The sequence below is a fragment of the Lepisosteus platostomus genome, chromosome 11 (genome assembly GCF_059453375.1).
Source record: "Lepisosteus platostomus isolate fLepPlt1 chromosome 11, fLepPlt1.hap1, whole genome shotgun sequence".
In the NCBI taxonomy this organism is placed as follows: Eukaryota; Metazoa; Chordata; class Actinopteri; order Semionotiformes; family Lepisosteidae; genus Lepisosteus; species Lepisosteus platostomus.
The window spans coordinates 26,606,234-26,624,172 of record NC_142621.1 but is presented as its reverse complement, the minus strand read 5'-3'; the positions used below and the strand labels follow the sequence as shown (position 1 = coordinate 26,624,172).

The window sequence follows — 17,939 nt, the reverse complement described above, 5'->3', positions numbered from 1 at the left end:
CCTCATTCCCTTCTACAGTATCTCTCGGTATAGTAAATATGACTAAATGTGACTTATATGATAGATATAAGATTTAAGCTAATACGTCTTCCTTCTTTTACAAGTAAAGTTATGAAAACCACTTTAGAACTAAACAACAGGATCGCTCATATGAAAATAAGACCCTAGCAGTAGTCAATATGGTTTTAGAAAAGGTCATTCTTCCTTTACCATCTTGTTAAAATTCTTCAAACAAGTCACAGCAGTAAACACACACAGAACGTACAAAATGATATGATTAGATTTTAAAGATGCTTTTGATAATGTTCTTCTTAAATTAAAGGCAATAGGCATTTATGGAAATTCATGTATTGAACTGGTTAAGGGACAGGTAATAGTACAGATCAGGGGTGAATAGTCCAATAGAAGATGACAGGAATAATAGTTATGAATGTGATTGAAACGACTGAAAAACAGTTGTCTAATAGCCAAATTACCACACACCTTTAATCAAATAGCTTCTTATTGAATAAACCTGACATTCAGATGCCTCTGGGTAGAACTGTATCCAAAGTCTATCTGACCTGCTGCCATGGAATAAAGAAACTCGAACAGTGACATGTCAAACCACTCTGTGTTTCCAGGGATCCCTGTAATTCCAAATTCAGGAAGATGCCAAAAAAACCATCTTTGCTGTCGAAGATGTCGACTGCTTTATCCAGAGCCTTCCTGTAATAATCCATCTGCCATCATCAAACATGTTTAACATGGAGGGGAAACTCCTTGCAATGAAAACTCAAAAAAGGAGTTCTAATGATGGGAACCTCATTTGCCTAGCTGATCTACTGTTTCTGAAATAAAAATAATCGCATTCATGTTTTTGTATAATGTTGAGTTATTCAAATAGGTGAGCACACTACCACATGCATGACCAGACACTTTTCAACTAAATCACAAAATGGTTTGTTAGTTGTCTGTAAATATCTTATTGGTGTACTATACCATTAAAAAAATAAAACAGTCTTGGCCTTCATAATTCTATTCATAGTTATAGCAAGACCTGATTTACTGTAAGTATTCAAAATCCTCAAAGCTACTGACCTACAGTAGTGCACTTCATAAGATTTAGTAGTGCAGCACGAACTAGGGGAAACTATTTGGATTTAAAAAATATAAGAGGTTTAAATAATCTACCAAACAGGGAAATGCATATTTTTATTCAAAGGGTTTGGGGCCTGGAACAAACATCCCAACTGTGATGTGGACGCCAATATCCTGACCTCCTTGAGGAAAGGGTTAGACTAGATACATGAATGAATTGGCTACTGAAAAACCAGGCAAGCCAGATGAACTATCAACGTTCTACTGTGCACCAACAAGTGCACCTAATGAACTTTCGTGTGATTGGCAAGTTGCAATGCCTCACTGCACAAGCTGTATTGCCGGTCAGAGGGCTTAAAACAAATTGGCAATTTATCTACTCTGTGTTTTTGGTTTCCCTTCGGACCGCTTAGGGGAGCGAACAGTTAACGGACCGCGGTGAGCAACAAGTCCCGAAACGGTTAGCCAGCATCTTGATACTGTCTGCAGGAGAGAGTAATTTTAATATAATTTGTGTTCCTGGAGATCGATTTAGATTATTCGGGAAATACAAACCACGATCATAACATTTATATTTATAGACATACTCCAATATGGCGTCTCGCTCTCCATTGTCTTCCCCCGACTCTGCTACGGGTTCAGGTACCGACCCGGCTCGGCCAGACACAGGAGAGCCGCTCGGTGGGTCAGATTCGGATTCAGACTTGGGTCTCGGGGAGGAAGGTTGCGGTGCTGGTGACCTGGGGTATCGCCTGGAAGAGACGGAGCTCGAAGCCGAGTTTGAAGCGGCAGCTGAGCGGCTCCGTGGACTGGTGCAGACAGCGAGCAGAGAACAGCTGCTTTACCTGTACGCCAGGTATAAACAGGTAAAGCGACCCCAAACCTTTGGCAACTCTTTAATAAACTGAAGCAAAGACGTGTTTGATGTGTTTTCGGGCTCAAGATCAATTAGTTTGAAACCTTAAAAATGTGCACTCAGCATGTGCATAATCAGCTGCTGTCATGTAGTTGGTGACCTTCGTGTTTATAAAGTACTGAGTACGTTTGGATGAAGAAACCACTAGCAATATTTTCTAGTTCCCCAAGGGATCGTTTTAACTGACGAATGTTGAATAGAAGTGTACAAAACGACTTTTCTGCTACTCTCCAAACATTTTGTATTACTGACAAACCTACTGGCCACGTATACTGAGTTATATACATTATTTATATGCAAAATTTAGAAATAAGCAGTTGGCATAAATGAACAGGGTAATAAAATATATATCAATATATATATATATCATATCTAGCACATTTAAAAAATAAATTGAATCATTTTCCACACAGTGAGCATATTGCCACTGTGAATTTAAAATAGGAATACAGTTAAATTCCAGTGGATTTGCTGTTTGAAACAGCCATTGTTATCCTGTGTTCACATGATGACTAGCTAATCATATTCTTAAAGTTTGCTTCTTCTCATTGATACCTTTTCAGTTGTTGAATATGTATTCCTTTTAGAAAGCGATAGCTAAAGTATTGTGCACAAACTCATTTTAAGTTACACAAGGCAAGAGACAAATCTGTGCGACTCCACAAACCCACACTAAATATAGGTTTCAGTGTTGTCCAGAAAAAAAGAAAGGTAAATGTGTGAACTTTCACAGATATTGTAAGAAACCCAACAGACCAGGGAGTGTAAGTAGGATTTCAGTTGTTAAAGGGTAAATAACATCCTAGGCAAGTAAGATCTGTCAGTCAACTTATGGGATAGACTATGACTAAATTACATACCCGAGAAGCTGAGTTCTAGCATTCACAGTCTCCTTGCCGAACTGTATTAAAAATAAAAAACAAAACATTTGCCCTACTGAAAAGCGGTTAAGAGTTTCTACCAGCTGGGCTCTGTAAGGCTGCTGATGGGTTACACATTGTGCTGTGATGCTGCAGGCAGGCCTGGAAGCAGCTTGGGGACATGAGCAAAGAACAGGCCATGCAGGAGTATGTAGCGTGTGTGCATTCGCTGGACCCAGAAGGAGGCCAGAAGGTAGGGACTTCTGACTCAATTTCACTTAAACCTGCTATTTGTTTGGTGTCAGCTTATGGGGGCCAGGATGATGTCATGCATTGAGAGGGCGAACTGTCTCTGGGACAAGCTGTCAGATTTGTTCTAGAGATAAACCTGTTCCTGGGATTCCTACAATACAAGAGACAGTTTCACATGATTCATCAGTAAACTACTAGCTACTAGCAACCTAATGAATACGGTCACTTGAGCAGCCCACTTGTGTCTGTAACCTCTCTTGCGTTTTTCAGTTCTTGGCAGTTTGTATACTGAAGTAATTCTGGCAGTAATTTGTAACATTAACCTCTCTCAACACAGCACCGTCATCTTACCTAAACAAAACATGAATATTAATGATCAGAAACTAAGGCCCACTTTAAAAATCACAAATATGCTCCTTAAAAAAATCACAGAATCGGGTTCCAGATAGCTGCATGTTTTGCTTACTCAAAGAGCAAAAGGTCTGTTTTCTACCAAATGTTACCAAAAACATCCCTGCCCACTTGCAGCTGACAGGACTTGGCTGTTTCCCCATATATACTGTATGCCATATACAGTGCCTTGCGAAAGTATTCGGCCCCCTTGAACTTTTCAACCTTTTGCCACATTTCAGGCTTCAAACATAAAGATATAAATTTTTTATTTTATGTGAAGAATCACCAACAAGTGGGACACAATTGTGAAGTGGAACGAAATCTATTGGATTTTTGAAACTTTTTTAACTAATAAAAAAATGAAAAGTGGGGCGTGCAAAATTATTCGGCCCCCTTGCGTTAATACTTTGTAGAGCCACCTTTTGCTGCGATTACAGCTGCAAGTCGCTTGGGGTATGTCTCTATCAGTTTTGCACATCGAGAGACTGAAATTCTTGCCCATTCTTCCTTGCAAAACAGCTCGAGCTCAGTGAGGTTGGATGGAGAGCGTTTGTGAACAGCAGTTTTCAGCTCTTTCCACAGATTCTCGATTGGATTCAGGTCTGGACTTTGACTTGGCCATTCAAACACCTGGATACGTTTATTTGTGAACCATTCCTTTGTAGATTTTGCTGTATGTTTGGGATCATTGTCTTGTTGGAAGATAAATCTCCGTCCCAGTTTCAGGTCTTTTGCAGACTCCAACAGGTTTTCATCCAGAATGGTCCTGTATTTGGCTGCATCCATCTTCCCCTCAATTTTAACCATCTTCCCTGTCCCTGCTGAAGAAAAGCAGGCCCAAACCATGATGCTGCCACCACCATGTTTGACAGTGGGGATGGTGTGTTGAGGGTGATGAGCTGTGTTGCTTTTACGCCAAACATATCGTTTTGCATTGTGGCCAAAAAGTTCGATTTTGGTTTCATCTGACCAGAGCACCTTCTTCCACATGTTTGGGGTGTCTCCCAGGTGGCTTGTGGCAAACTTTAGACGAGACTTTTTATGGATATCTTTGAGAAATGGCTTTCTTCTTGCCACTCTTCCATAAAGGCCAGATTTGTGCAGTGTAAGACTGATTGTTGTCCTATGGACAGACTCTCCCACCTCAGCTGTAGTTCTCTGCAGTTCATCCAGAGTGATCATGGGCCTCTTGGCTGCATCTCTGATCAGTCTTCTCCTTGTCTGAGCTGAAAGTTTAGAGGGACGGCCAGGTCTTGGTAGATTTGCAGTGGTCTGATACTCCTTCCATTTCAAGATGATCGCTTGCACAGTGCTCCTTGGGATGTTTGAAGCTTGGGAAATCGTTTTGTATCCAAATCCAGCTTTAAACTTCTCCACAACAGTATTACGGACCTGCCTGGTGTGTTCCTTGGTCTTCATGATGCTCTCTGCGCTTTCAACAGAACATTGAGACTATCACAGAGCAGGTGCATTTATACAGAGACTTGATTACACACAGGTGGATTCTATTTATCACCATCAGTCATTTAGGACAACATTGGATCATTCAGAGATCCTCGCTGAACTTCTGGAGTGAGTTTGCTGCACTGAAAGTAAAGGGGCCGAATAATTTTGCACGCCCCACTTTTCATTTTTTTATTAGTTAAAAAAGTTTCAAAAATCCAATAGATTTCGTTCCACTTCACAATTGTGTCCCACTTGTTGGTGATTCTTCACATAAAATAAAAAATTTATATCTTTATGTTTGAAGCCTGAAATGTGGCAAAAGGTTGAAAAGTTCAAGGGGGCCGAATACTTTCGCAAGGCACTGTACATTGTCTTTTCGATTTGTTTATTTTCACAGGTTTCTCTCATAATTCAAAAGCCTTTTGTGCAATACAAATACAAACTTTAAGGTAAGTAACATTTTATAATGTACAAGACAGAAGGACACAGAAAATGGGGGGGAAAAAACATCATAGACAGCACAACAAACAATAGAATTGTATCTGTAATACTTGCTGGGTTTGCTTGCTTATTCCTATGATTAAAGCCAAGTGCAATGTTTGCTACATATGCAGGATGTGAATTGTTCATTTTATATATATCTAAAATAAAATATTTTAACATTTACACTATTTCAGGGTAGAACATTTACACGTGTGATTCTGCAGATGTTGTCCAAATCATTGATTCAGTAGAAAACATTTATTTTAGGATTTACTGTGTATGGTCAAGACATGATGGCACGTCCGAAGTATATACTGTGTCTTTAGAATACCAACACCAGCTTTCTGTGTTTTCTGGTTTTAAAACTTGAATCATAAAGCTTTAAAGTATATATTTCTATCTTGTTTTTGTTCATTATTTTTTTTCCCATTTACATTTCTTTGACTGAGGCATCACATAAGCTAAGAACAAATCTGTTGCCTTCAAAGCTTTTTCTCCTGGTGAAAATCACTGAGTTGAAAAACACTTCTGTAAGTCAATATAATACTGATGTTTGTAATAAAAAATTCATCTGCTGGGAAAAACAAAACTAAAGATGCTTGTTGTGGGCTCTATTGAATTGAATTTACAGTAGCCCATTTCTAAATGAATACAGTAAATTAAATTGTTGAGATTAAGAGATAGATGTACATACTTCATGGCCAATTGTCAGTTGAAGAGAAATGAAAACAATTAATAGGATTAAGAATAGTCCTATTTTGGACTGTGGTTTTCAATTCTCTTAATCTGACCTTTGGCCATGAAGTATGTTCAGTTTAATTCGGTTGGACAAAAAAGCCAAAAGTCAGATTAAGAGAACTGAAAACTAGCCCAAAATAGAAGATCTTTTGATTAGTTTGATCAATTATACAGTTCTTGTTTGATTCTTGAACTTAATTGATTAATTGACTTCGTCAGCTGGAAGCAGGCTTGATAATGGACTCTGTTCAAAAAGAGCAGACTTGTCCTTTAAAAACATTGAAACTGAAAAACCAGACGGATCAAAAACGATAAGAGATTTGAATATATCTTGTGTGACCTTTTTCAGGGATTGTGATGTTAGACAGACAGGAGTGTGGCTGGTTCACAGCACCCCAGAACTTCCAGATGTGAAAAATCATTCTACATCATTCTTGCCCTCCAGTGGGCATGAAAATGCACAGACCTTCTTCTGCGGGACTTACACATACAGCACCTTCAAGGACATAGGTAGGCGTTCACATGTACATACAGCTGTGTGAACCTTTTCTTGAACAAGTTTGGTTGTTGAGCTTTAGTATGTCCATGGCATTGACATCACAGCTGTCTATCACTTTCTGAAAGCCTTTGGTACAATTTTTCCAGCTTTTAAGATTCAAGTATTGGTTATTTGCAGTTCTTGTTCTGGTTTGGAGCACCTTTTCTTTTCCTATTCTAAATTTACCTGTGGGGCAAAAAACAGTCTATTCTGTTATTTTCTGTTGGTGGTTCAATTTCATATGCAAGCTTAATATAACCCTGAGAATAGGTGGACACTAATAGACTTACACCTCATTGTGTATACAGATGAAAATAAATACCAAAATAGCCTTAGACTTTCTAATTAAATCTAAATGATGTGTATTGTGGCTGCTGAAAATGTATGTCAACATTTTAGAACTTGGAGGATAGTTTAACAAGTGAAAATAAATAAAGAAAACTCTCCAGACTAATGGAAAAAGAAAGGGGGCATTTGACCTGGATGTATGAAAATGCCATGCTTACTCTTGGTTATTTTTCATTCTTGTCTCTACAGCTGTGCAACTCCAGTATATCCATGTATACTCTTTTGACTATCACGTCCCCCAAACCTTCCACAGAGACCTTCAGTGTGTGGCTCAGAGAACATGCTATCCCAGGAAAGAGCCTTGGTTTAAGCAGCTGCCCCTGACATCTTTAGCAGGGTAAACTTTCACCAGCTTTGCAAAATGCTCTAGATTTAATGACGGTGAGCACCACTCAAGGCAGAGCTAGAGTCTGTAGAAAAAAAATCAGTAAAGTCTATGGATCACGTTTGTTTCCCAACTGATCGCTTCTTTAGAAACTATTCTCCAATTCAAAATACAGAAACAGTATTGAACAACACAGTTGCCATGATCCATAAACAATCTCTGTGCTTCATTATTGCAGTTTGTTCCTGGGAAGTGAAAATGTCACATCAGCTATTTTTCTCATTTTAGATATTTGGAATCAATAGTTAATTTTTTGCATGCCTCTACATTTTAAAATCACAAATTAATTATCACAGTTCCAGACCTGTACCAGCTTGGAAGAGATGACGAAATGTACTTATTTCTTCAAAATATGTGCTTAACAGCCCCACAGTGATGCTAAGTGTCAGAGTTGGCATAAGTTGTACTAATGATTTTTCTTTCATTGACAACAGTACAAGAGCACTGGTGCCCAGCTGGTCATAGAGGTTGCAGTTATCGGACGCGTTTGAGATCGCTTGGATATCCCAAAGTGTCCAACCCTGTTGGTGTTGGTATTCAGTGAATTATGTATCACTGCTGAAACTTGGACAACAATGTCTGATTTACTCTGAACAAGCACTTATTGAGCCTCTCAGAATCTGAATTTATTTAATTTTTACAAAGTCTAACTCTATTGTATGTTGGCTGTTTCTAGCCAGCAAGACCCACTTTCTCACAAAGATTTTGTGGAACAATATCCAGTTTATTTTTACTCAAGGCCTTTCCCAATTGAAGATGTAATTATATAAAAAAGCATACTTTGTTTTGGTGAAACTTTCTCAATCTGCCACCTGGCAACTGAACTTTCCTACATGTTTCTGCGGTTACACTTTAGATTTAAGGTTTCATAGCATCGCTTTCTTTCAAAAGAGATTTTATGGGATGTTAGTAAAGCATCAATTTATATTCAGTAGTAATTTAGGTTTAGGATTTGTGTCTGAGGTAGTTTGTAGGTGCTTTATTAACATCCTGTAAAGCCCAATTCTTGAACAAATTGATTAATAGAATATTTCAATCTTTTATTTATACAACAATTTAAATCAAATGTTTTTCTCTTGGTATGTTGATTTAAACATAAGAAAGGATAAAAATATAACTTGTGTAGCTTCTTTAGATACTGTACCATTTAATACCTAAGAACACGAGAGGTTACATTTGGCCCATTTAGCTAATTTCTTAGTAGTTAATTCAAGGATCTCATCCTGCTGTTTCTTGAAAGGAACCAGGACTTAAATAACATGTGCAGTTTGTTCCATTAGAAATTGATTAATTGATCCAAGGATCTCATTCTGCTGTTACTTTAAAGGTTATTGGAAACGGTTGTCATTTAAATACATTTAAAAAAAGGTTATGTAGAAAAGGAACAATCCAGTAAGTTTCAAACACTGCCCTTCAAAAGCAATATGTCACACTTCACACTTGATCTACTGTATATTGGTGGTGCTGATTTAAAAAAGAACGTTCTGGGTAGCAACCAATACAGTACAGCATTCAGAGAGGGGGGGAAGAAATACACATTCACTTGTTCTCGGTTCCAGTTTGACGTTTTGGTAGCAAGTGCACTTCCTGTTTTTGGTTGGGTAGAAAGTGTGTCTGGGACAGATTCTTACAGGGAACCTGTGACTCTGTTCCGTTTCAGATCTCTACTCAGGTTTGCTGGTTAACTACTTAGAAGACGACTTCTTTGCCAAAAGCTGGGGGAAGCTTCATCGGCCTCTGCTGTCGAATTGCTCTGTAGCGCACAAGGTGTACAACGTGAAGACTATGCAGCTGCCAGAGGCCAGGCCTTTCAGCATCATGGTGGAGCACTCCAAGTGGTGTGTGACGAAGGGTGGGGGTCAGCACTGGACCTGCATCGCGGACACGAACCGAGAGATCGGTCAAACGAGAAGAGGAGGCGGGGCTGTGTGCACAAGCAGGCCTGGAGTGTGGAAGGCCTTCCTCACAGTAGTTGACACATTTTAGGACTGCCAGTAACACGTGGCTGGCAGAAATAGACGAACAAGAAAGGGCTGTTTTCAAAAGATACTGCATAGTTTTTCCAAGTCAAAGCAAATGGTGGTAAGTAATATGTAAGAAAACTCTGCAGTAGCTCAAGTAGGTAGTGCGTCAACACGCGTAGGCCGCAAAGGAGAAGAAAAGAAACGGGAACTGACACCTGAAGAAGACTCTACAGCTGAAATGAATTTTTGAATTAAGTACTGAATATATGGGGGGTGGGGGGGGGAGAGTCAAATTATTTTTGCTGAGGCGATATACAAATATTTCAAATCATAAAAGTACATTCTGTTTGTGTTTCTTTAAAGGCTTGTTTGTAATAATGGATGGATATGACCAGCCTTCCATTATTCCTGTGGCCCCATTAGGCAGTTCATATCAAGCACAAAAAAGGACGCTGACGTTATATTGATACTAGTAGTCCTGTTCGGCACATATCTGTGATTTTTGTTTCTGTGGATGCAGGGTTTTTTTTTTTACGCAGAAACCACACAATGGATGAATAATATATATATTTTTACTAGCTAAATCAATAACACCACAGACTACGTATTGCGAAACACAAGACAACCTATGCAACAGGTGGATAAGGTTAAATAAAAACAATCACCACATCTTCATATACAGTACAGTTACTACATTATTGATCAACTAGAAGCACTGGATTATATGACTGTTTACTCTGTGGAGCTGTCCACTTCGACTGGCTTTGTAATAGGCCTGTACAGTTTAAAAGAGAGAGTTTATGTTCACATTTTTATAAAGAATAAGGTTACAGTGCCATGCTGGTGTTTCGACCTGGTAAGAATATCTTAATTCTATTAAACCTTCCAGCATTCCTTAATGATTTACTGATTTTTAAGTCAAAGGCCATACACCTAGCTGAAGTTAAAAAATATCTAAGGAACTTAAACCATTATCAAGCTGGCACTTGCAAAAGTAGGCATGTCTCTAATGTTGGGTAGGATTGAGTTTCCCCTTGAAGTCTTGATTTTCTGACCTGCTCAATGCCTATGACCTCACAGTGATGTCACTCACAGTCGTGTTCTTCTCCAGTGGGTGATCTCTCTTTATAAGCTCAAAGCATGTCAAGCGGGGAAAGACTCTCTCTCATGAGTATGTCAGAGGAGTGTGTGCACATTTCCTCATCCTGTTTCAATTGTGTTATTTTACCCTTTGCTAATCCGATAGGTAAATATTAAACCACATATAAGCCATGCCCGGGAATGTAGACAGTGGAAACTGAAAAATAAACTTCACTTGGCACAATTTACCATTCTTCCCATTTAAAAAATGGCTCTTAGTTTTTTAATAAATGCGTCTAAAAATATACCCGTCTCCACACACCTGAAGAAGGCTTCACAGCCAAAACGTCATATTAGTTTATAGCCGTATCTTTAATTTGTAAAAAGCAGTTTTTTAGCAAAAAAATATATGTATTTCTAATATCACACTTAAAGAGGGAGTACAAAATCCATTGAAACAGATGCCCCCAGCCACAATTTAACGGCAGCTGATTGTCAGAGCCACCTGAGAAGTGACAGAGAAAAGCCTAATTTTGCAGGGAAATGGTTGTTCTCTTTGAAAGATTCAATTGAATATATGGTGTGGCATCGCCGGGGGAAATAGGTGTAAAAGAGATTTAACTCACACCACACTGAACCTCTGTGTTCTTCGTCCGTATGTCTCTCCAAATCCGTTCCGCAATCCGTTGCCAGTATCCTTAAGTCCCCAAATGCGTATGTCCACACTTCTCCACGCCGTATCCAAAACCCATATCCAATAGTCCGTTATTCTGAAATTCCTTCCAGTACACTCCTAAATCTCTCGTTCCTCCAAAACGCTCTCACCTTACCAGCTTCCGCCCGGCTCAGTGCTTCTGTGGCATTTCTATTCCGTTTCCTGACGGAGCTCACCTGTGTCTCATTGTTTCGCCGTATATATCTTTTCCAACAGCGGGTCAGCCAAGTATCCGTGGCGGCCATCTTGCCTAGGTCTATACAGTAGTATAGACAGCGTTTCGTTACGAAAATACCAGTTATAGATGACCCTTCCCCTGGCCCTCTTCCAATGGAATTAATATTCTGTTTGAATGTATCTCATGAATGCTGTTAAATGATAGTACCTCTACCGTATTAACTACATGCTTCAAGACTAACATTGAGCAAATTACATTCTAAAGGCTAAATACTGTATGCAGTACAGTGGGAAATATTGAATTGTTTTAGGAAATATAATTTGTCTTCTATTTACAGTGGTTATCCAGAAATAATAAATGTATATACCATAAATTTACTGTGTTGCCAAAGCAGGACAGTTCCCCCTAGTGGAAATATGTTTGCACCGCTTTCCTTGTGCTACAAGAATATTTGCCAGTATCAAATGATCATAATGCATCTCTTCCAGGCTAAAATAAGCAACAGTAAACACTGGTATTTAACTGGAATATAGTAGCATAAGAAGTGGCACAGTGGTGCTGTCTCAGAGCACTGGGGCCATGAGTTCATCCTCAGACGTGGGGCTTGTATGTTCTACAGGTGTTTGCTTGGGTTGTCTTCAAGTAATTGGCTTTTGTGAAAATTGTCCCTGGTGTGAGTGAATCCTGCCTCTGGCTCTCCTGCAACCCTGTATTGGATAATGCAGTTAGAAAATGGATGGATTCAAGCCTTCATTACCTTTATAGAATTATTTCCTTTTACCACTAGTTTTAGTACTGGAAACCACTGCAATTTTAAGTCATATCCATTCAGCTATGAACTATTTTACCTTTTGTATACCCTCCTGAAACAGTGCTGCTGCGCATTCCATGCAAAAAACACTACATCCATTCGGTTACCAGAAAGGATCATTAAAACACTAAAGAAAACATACTCATTAAGCACAATTTGAGACTTTACATCTCATTTAATATGGAGACCATAGACTGACACTGACTCAATACATCCAGTGAAAGTGGGTCAAGCTTTTAGAGACAACCTGTAGAGTCTCACTGTCAGTCTCCGAGTCTGCAGAATGATTAAGATGCACAGTCTCTGGGGTGGGAATTCTTTCTTCTTGGCTTATTTGCCGATAAGGGAGAGTTGACACATTCAAGAACACCATCCACAATTCAGAGGCAAGGTGATTAGGAGACTCTCCTCCGGCTCCTCTTTTCATCATACAGGGAGATGGCTGGGAGCAGCACTCTGATAATGGGCACTGCCACCCACGCCACCATGTCATTCAGTTCTTCCATCGTTATCTGTTTTAAAGCAACAACAAATGTAGGTTAACCACGGAGGACTAACATTGTCTTTTATTGCTTTTAACAGGGTGTCAGCTGAGCATTAGACAGGATTCATCCATTCTCCCAGCAAACAGTGATAGGCTGATTTCTTTTAAGGTCTTATTTTTCCCCGACTTCTCCTTGGAATACGTCATATTCTATTCTCATTTTTCCACAGCCTAGAAGCCTATTCTGGACTTTTCTTCCATTTGCTTTCCCTTCTTACCTCTCTCCCAAAACCAAAGCATTGTACATTTTAATACACTGTATTACAATTAAAACACAAGACGAAAGATTCTTATAAATGTAGCCTGGCAAAGAATAATTAGCACAGGACACATTTTGGGTTCTTTACTCGCCTAGAAATATGTGGTCTGATATGTTCCTGGTTTAAAAAAAATAAAAGACATAACGATATTTCTATATACACAAAATACGGCAGTGGTTCACGCAGCGCGTTCAGAAATAAGCAGCTCACCTCTCAGCCCTCACCGAGAACTACATTACGATAATTAGTACGATACCTAGAATTGCGAACACTTAAACGGTGCTAAACATAAGTCCCTGTAAAGAATGAAGGAAGAGAAAATACAAGGAGCATGTGAAACCCATTACTAACAAACCAATAAACAGATATCCCCAGCCCGAGTAGTTGCCTAAATACTCTACTGCTTCAGTGTACTCCGTTAAAATCCAATATCCGTCTTGCTAATCTTGTCTCAATCCTATGAAATACCCCTCTATACTCATTTAGGGAAATGACACCGTATTTACCGTTACGACTCTGTAGAAGTTACGGGTTCTTTTTAACGGTAACTCACTGCTTCTTAGTCCCTACTGCCCATGCGCAGAACGCTGGACTCAACCGTCAGGAACCGCCATCTAGTGGATTTGGAATAACTCCGCTATTCACCACTGGGTCACAAAATAGCTACAAATTGGTTTCTGGTACTAAATCCGTGTTTCGAAAATCATACTGCTTGGGGCACATTGCATTCTCTTCTTCTGAAGAGATACCAAGGGTTTTGAGTCCCAGCTGGGTTTCTTCACAAGTCTTTTTCATAGGAACCCAATTCCAACAAATTACATACAGTAATTTCTGATTTTCTCGGGCAATGCAATAGATGCTATTAATGGAATACAAGTACATTTTAAAAGACAACCTTAGATAATGTGACAATCAGTGCACTTTTCAGTCCTTCAGATATCCCTTGTGGTGTCTCCGGGGGAAAGTTTATGCAAATGAGAGAAGTACTCACACCACACTTTTCTTTCCTGAGTTTCGTGGCGTTTCTTCCTCCAACTATCTTCCAAATCCAGTCCGTAATCCGCTCTCTTAATCCTGTTCCGATCCGAGTTCCAAAAGTCCGTAATAAACCCAATCCGCAAACCATAAACCATAAACCATAAACCATAAACCATAAACCATAAACCATAAACCATAAACCATAAACCATAAACCATAAACCTTTTCTCCCTTCAGTAGTCCATTATTCCTAAATCCGATCTTTAACATAAACCTATTTCCTCTCTATCTTTCTCCCTGTTCACTGCCTCCGGGGCACTTATATTTCGGTTCCTGATGCGGCTCAGCTGTGTCTCATTGTTTCTCAGGGTAGACCCTTTCCATATACGGGTCAGCTTATTCTTTTTGGCAGCCATTTTGCTCAGGTCCATATCTAGTATTTTAACTAGGTCATTCTGAAAATACCTGTTATGAATGACCCTTCCCCTGGTCATCTTACACCCTTTACTTGGCTGGCCTGTAATGTGGGTGTTATATTCTATGATTTTCTTCTTGTTTTATTTATTACCTTGTCCAGTAGGTGGCAGAATTAGTACAGTAAGGGACTAGGCTTAAGGAGCAATATTTTTTAATCAAGCTGACATCTTCCTCTAAAATATGTTTTTTATTCGGTAGTGGTATGAAAAACACAACCTGAAAATATAGTAATGAAAATGAAAAGTCAAGCTTGTGCAACCAGGTGATGTGCAGCTGGGCACGGGAATCGGGAACAGCGCCTCGTGCGGGCTGGTAGACCCTCGCTTCCAGCCTGCTGTCCGCCTGACTTTCTCTCCCATGGTTCTTTCTAATTTGTTAGGTAAGATCTGAAGTAATAAGGCTTTTTTAAAAGGTCTGTAAATTTATGTTTACTGATGTCATAGTTTCGGTTTAAGGTTTACTCGTTTATATTTGTTTTAAGAGTATCAAAAGTGTATTCGGGCTCTGCGGGTTATCAGAGACGAAATTGAACTTCGTTAGCTAACTGTGTTAAGTCGCTAGATGAAAACTGTCTGTGTGTTGTGAGTTAATTTCTTAGTGAGTTGAGTTGTTGTGTCGCGTTTAAATGGTGTTATAGTAAACAGGGGAAAACAACATGTACGAGGGTAGGAGTCAGACTCTTGCTACCAGCCTGCTGTAAACCTGACTTGTACGTATTTCTGGAAACGCTCCCTTATTTTCTTCTATTTTTTAGAAAATAAACTTGAAAAAAGGGAGCCGTGTATGAGTTCCTCTTGCGCGCGCCGGTGAGTGCACAAGATCAACGGTAAAGCTGCCAGAACTGAGAGGGACCCGCTAGAGGTCACCACAGCCAGGCAGAATAGGGACTGTGACGTAAACTTGAGTAGTGCGTTATGGGAGTTGTAGTTCATAAAGCCAACGCTATGTCCGTGAGCAACTATAGCCAGTTCTAAAAGCCGGCTCCACTTAAGTAAGGATTACACTTGCATTCCAGGCTTTTCTATGGAAGCCCGTTTCCGCCAGGGAGTAAAAAAAAACGCGCTATGGTATCTCAGAATTGCAACTTAGCAACTCTGAATTCTGACTTAGTAACTCTTTATATCTCACATTTGCGAGTTCGAAATAGCCCATATTTCATTGTCTGTCCTTTTGTTATTGTAACGGATTCGGGTTCTAGGGCTTGTGCCCTCGCCGCTCCCACCCTAGTTCGTACCTCACTGCATTGGCTCGAACCCAGCTCCTGAGTTGTTGAGGACAAGACCTGTATAACTATATATGGCTACAATACCAGAATTGACCATAATTAAAATTGCATTTCTACACTTCTTTTCCATCCCAAAGGATTAGAGGTGTAAATTATTAAAAGGCAAACCGTGTGTTATATTTTTGGGGTCTCTCGGCTCCACTGGCAGAGCCAGACTGTTTGGGACGTGTGACCACACAGGTTTGATACCGTGAAGGCTTTGAGTTAGAATGGCGACATTCAAATTAAACATTAAATCGGACATCGCCCTTTTGTGTGGATTTTCTCATTAAAACCTAATTATTAATATATATATAAAAAAACAAGTCCGTACAGGGACGAATACTGTAGCTTCCCTGCTGCAGCTTTTAATGACGTCTTTACTTGTACACGCTGGATACGTCAGATAAGGCAACTGCTTTGCAGATCTGACGTAATAGACAACATTTTGGTTATACCGTGGTTTATGCTCAAGTCCGTATTATACAAAATAAAGTTTTACCGCTCACGAACACGACGGATTTGTTTTCAAAATAGATTAATTAATTAATGGATTAATGGAACGATATCAGGGATAAAAATGGAGAGAAAGAAACCGGGATCTGGAGCTGTGAGTGTACTATCCATACGTTTATATATTTGAACTTTTAGGTAGTGAATTTAAAAAAAAAATCAGCATTAGTTTAGCTTTAAAATGTAAGGTTTAGTAAAACAGTAAAAACGTACACCTCGTAGTAATATTTCTAATACTGTTTCAAAAGCTCTAGAAGGTAAAATAAATGGAACATGATTTTAAAATTCCAGCTATGTGTTCTATTTCTGAAATCGTGGGTTAATAATTTATTGTTAACCCTTTCTGTATTTTATGGGAATATACGTACTGTACTTTTCTTTTGTTCTCTTAAGATGTCTTGGGTGAGAATATGCCTTCCCAATCTAAAACTCTAAACAGACTTAGAGAATCAACTCGTTTGTGCAGAAGAAAAAAAAAAGAATGTTATGAACTGATTTAGCCCTCTGAACACCCTAGGGTAACTCTTCTTACCTATCTATAAAAAGATATGTCAGGAACCGTGGCCTTTAAATGCAGGGACTGCTTTTAAAAGTTAGTTTTGTAGCTGATTATGCCACCTAGCAATTCTAAAGACCTTTTCCCCCAGCAACAAGTTATTTTTATCTTCCAGAACCACTAGTGCATCCACAGACCAGAAGTCATCCTACATAATTTCCATTTGTATTACAGTACTTTGCAATTCCAGTATCTATTATAGCCTAATCCACAGAACAAATATTACAACTTATCCACCAGAGGTACTTACTTACTCACAGAACATATTGCAGACCAGCTCAAGAGCCCCATTTGACCCCAGTTACCAAAACCAGAGTTCCAAAGGAAAAGTCCAGCTGCAAATATTCTCCCAAACCCAGCCCCAGTTGGAGACCTGGTGTGCCTGCTTCTGTCATAGCAAAGAAACTCTGTGTAGTCTTAGGGATCCTCCTCAGTCCTGACTGAGTCTGTTTTTTAATATGCCCCCCAATTTGTCTCTGAGTCAATTTTTTGAGTAGAGAGGGGAGGAAGACAATGCTAAAGCCTTCCTCCCTTGCTCACTGTAGAGAGTCCCTGGTGTCCGAACCCTCTCCTGGGTGCTGTGGTACAAATTGGTTATTCCTTTTTCTTCTGTTTCTGTGTGCTCTGGCTCTGTCACTGGGGTTATTAAAGCCCCCCTACCTTTCTTTGGGGGGGGGGGGGGGGGTTGATAGTTTTGGGTGTAAGCAGAGCTAACTTCTTGGGGCTCATTGATCAAATGGCTATATACAGATGGCCAGGTGTAAGATTGCTCTAGAACATTCTAGATTTTCTAGAATTGTTATGTTCTAGATCCACCTCCTCAGTCTGAGGCTCGGCTAGGCCAGTTTTGACATGCCATGTGTCTTCTCTGAACTGTGTGGTAATTAACAATGTTTGCAATAGCATCTTTGATCAGTAGGAAGCCCCAGAACAAAGAAAGACACATATTACCACCCTCATTGAAGTCACTGGTCATTCTATACAAACTTCTATGCAAAGTCAACATTGTCCTTGATACCTGCTGTTGCCCCCACACCCATTTTATTTCACTCTGTGACAGATGAAATCATTTCTGCCATCAGCTCTGCTTGTTTTTTCTGGCGTTTTGGCTGTGGTTCTGTGAGGTACGATAGTTATGTTCTGTGTTTCAGGGCTGCTAC

At 39.5% G+C, this 17,939-nt stretch overlaps 1 protein-coding gene and 1 long non-coding RNA gene across 3 annotated transcripts; one reads left to right on the top strand and one right to left on the bottom strand.

Annotated features, from left to right (window-relative positions):
• The first annotated feature begins 1,508 nt into the window (after window positions 1-1,508).
• LOC148652301 (uncharacterized) lies at window positions 1,509-9,739 on the top strand. Of its 2 annotated transcripts, none has more exons than XM_088598948.1 (6): window positions 1,509-1,946; window positions 3,013-3,109; window positions 5,345-5,396; window positions 6,518-6,678; window positions 7,244-7,391; window positions 9,100-9,739. In XM_088598948.1, the coding sequence occupies exons 1-6, from the start codon at window positions 1,674-1,676 to the stop codon at window positions 9,122-9,124; spliced, it is 756 nt and encodes a 251-aa protein (XP_088455074.1). In that variant the 5' UTR covers window positions 1,509-1,673; the 3' UTR covers window positions 9,125-9,739. The 2 variants fall into 2 exon arrangements, with proteins under 2 accessions (XP_088455074.1, XP_088455073.1); XM_088598947.1 differs by lacking the exon at window positions 9,100-9,739 and adding an exon at window positions 7,874-8,171.
• Window positions 9,740-12,332: 2,593 nt separating this feature from the next.
• LOC148652300 (uncharacterized) lies at window positions 12,333-15,050 on the bottom strand. Its single transcript, XR_015925282.1, has 2 exons — window positions 13,983-15,050; window positions 12,333-12,699 (listed from the first exon to the last, which is right to left on the bottom strand). It is a non-coding gene; the product is annotated as an uncharacterized LOC148652300 (long non-coding RNA).
• Between the last annotated feature and the right edge of the window lie 2,889 nt (window positions 15,051-17,939).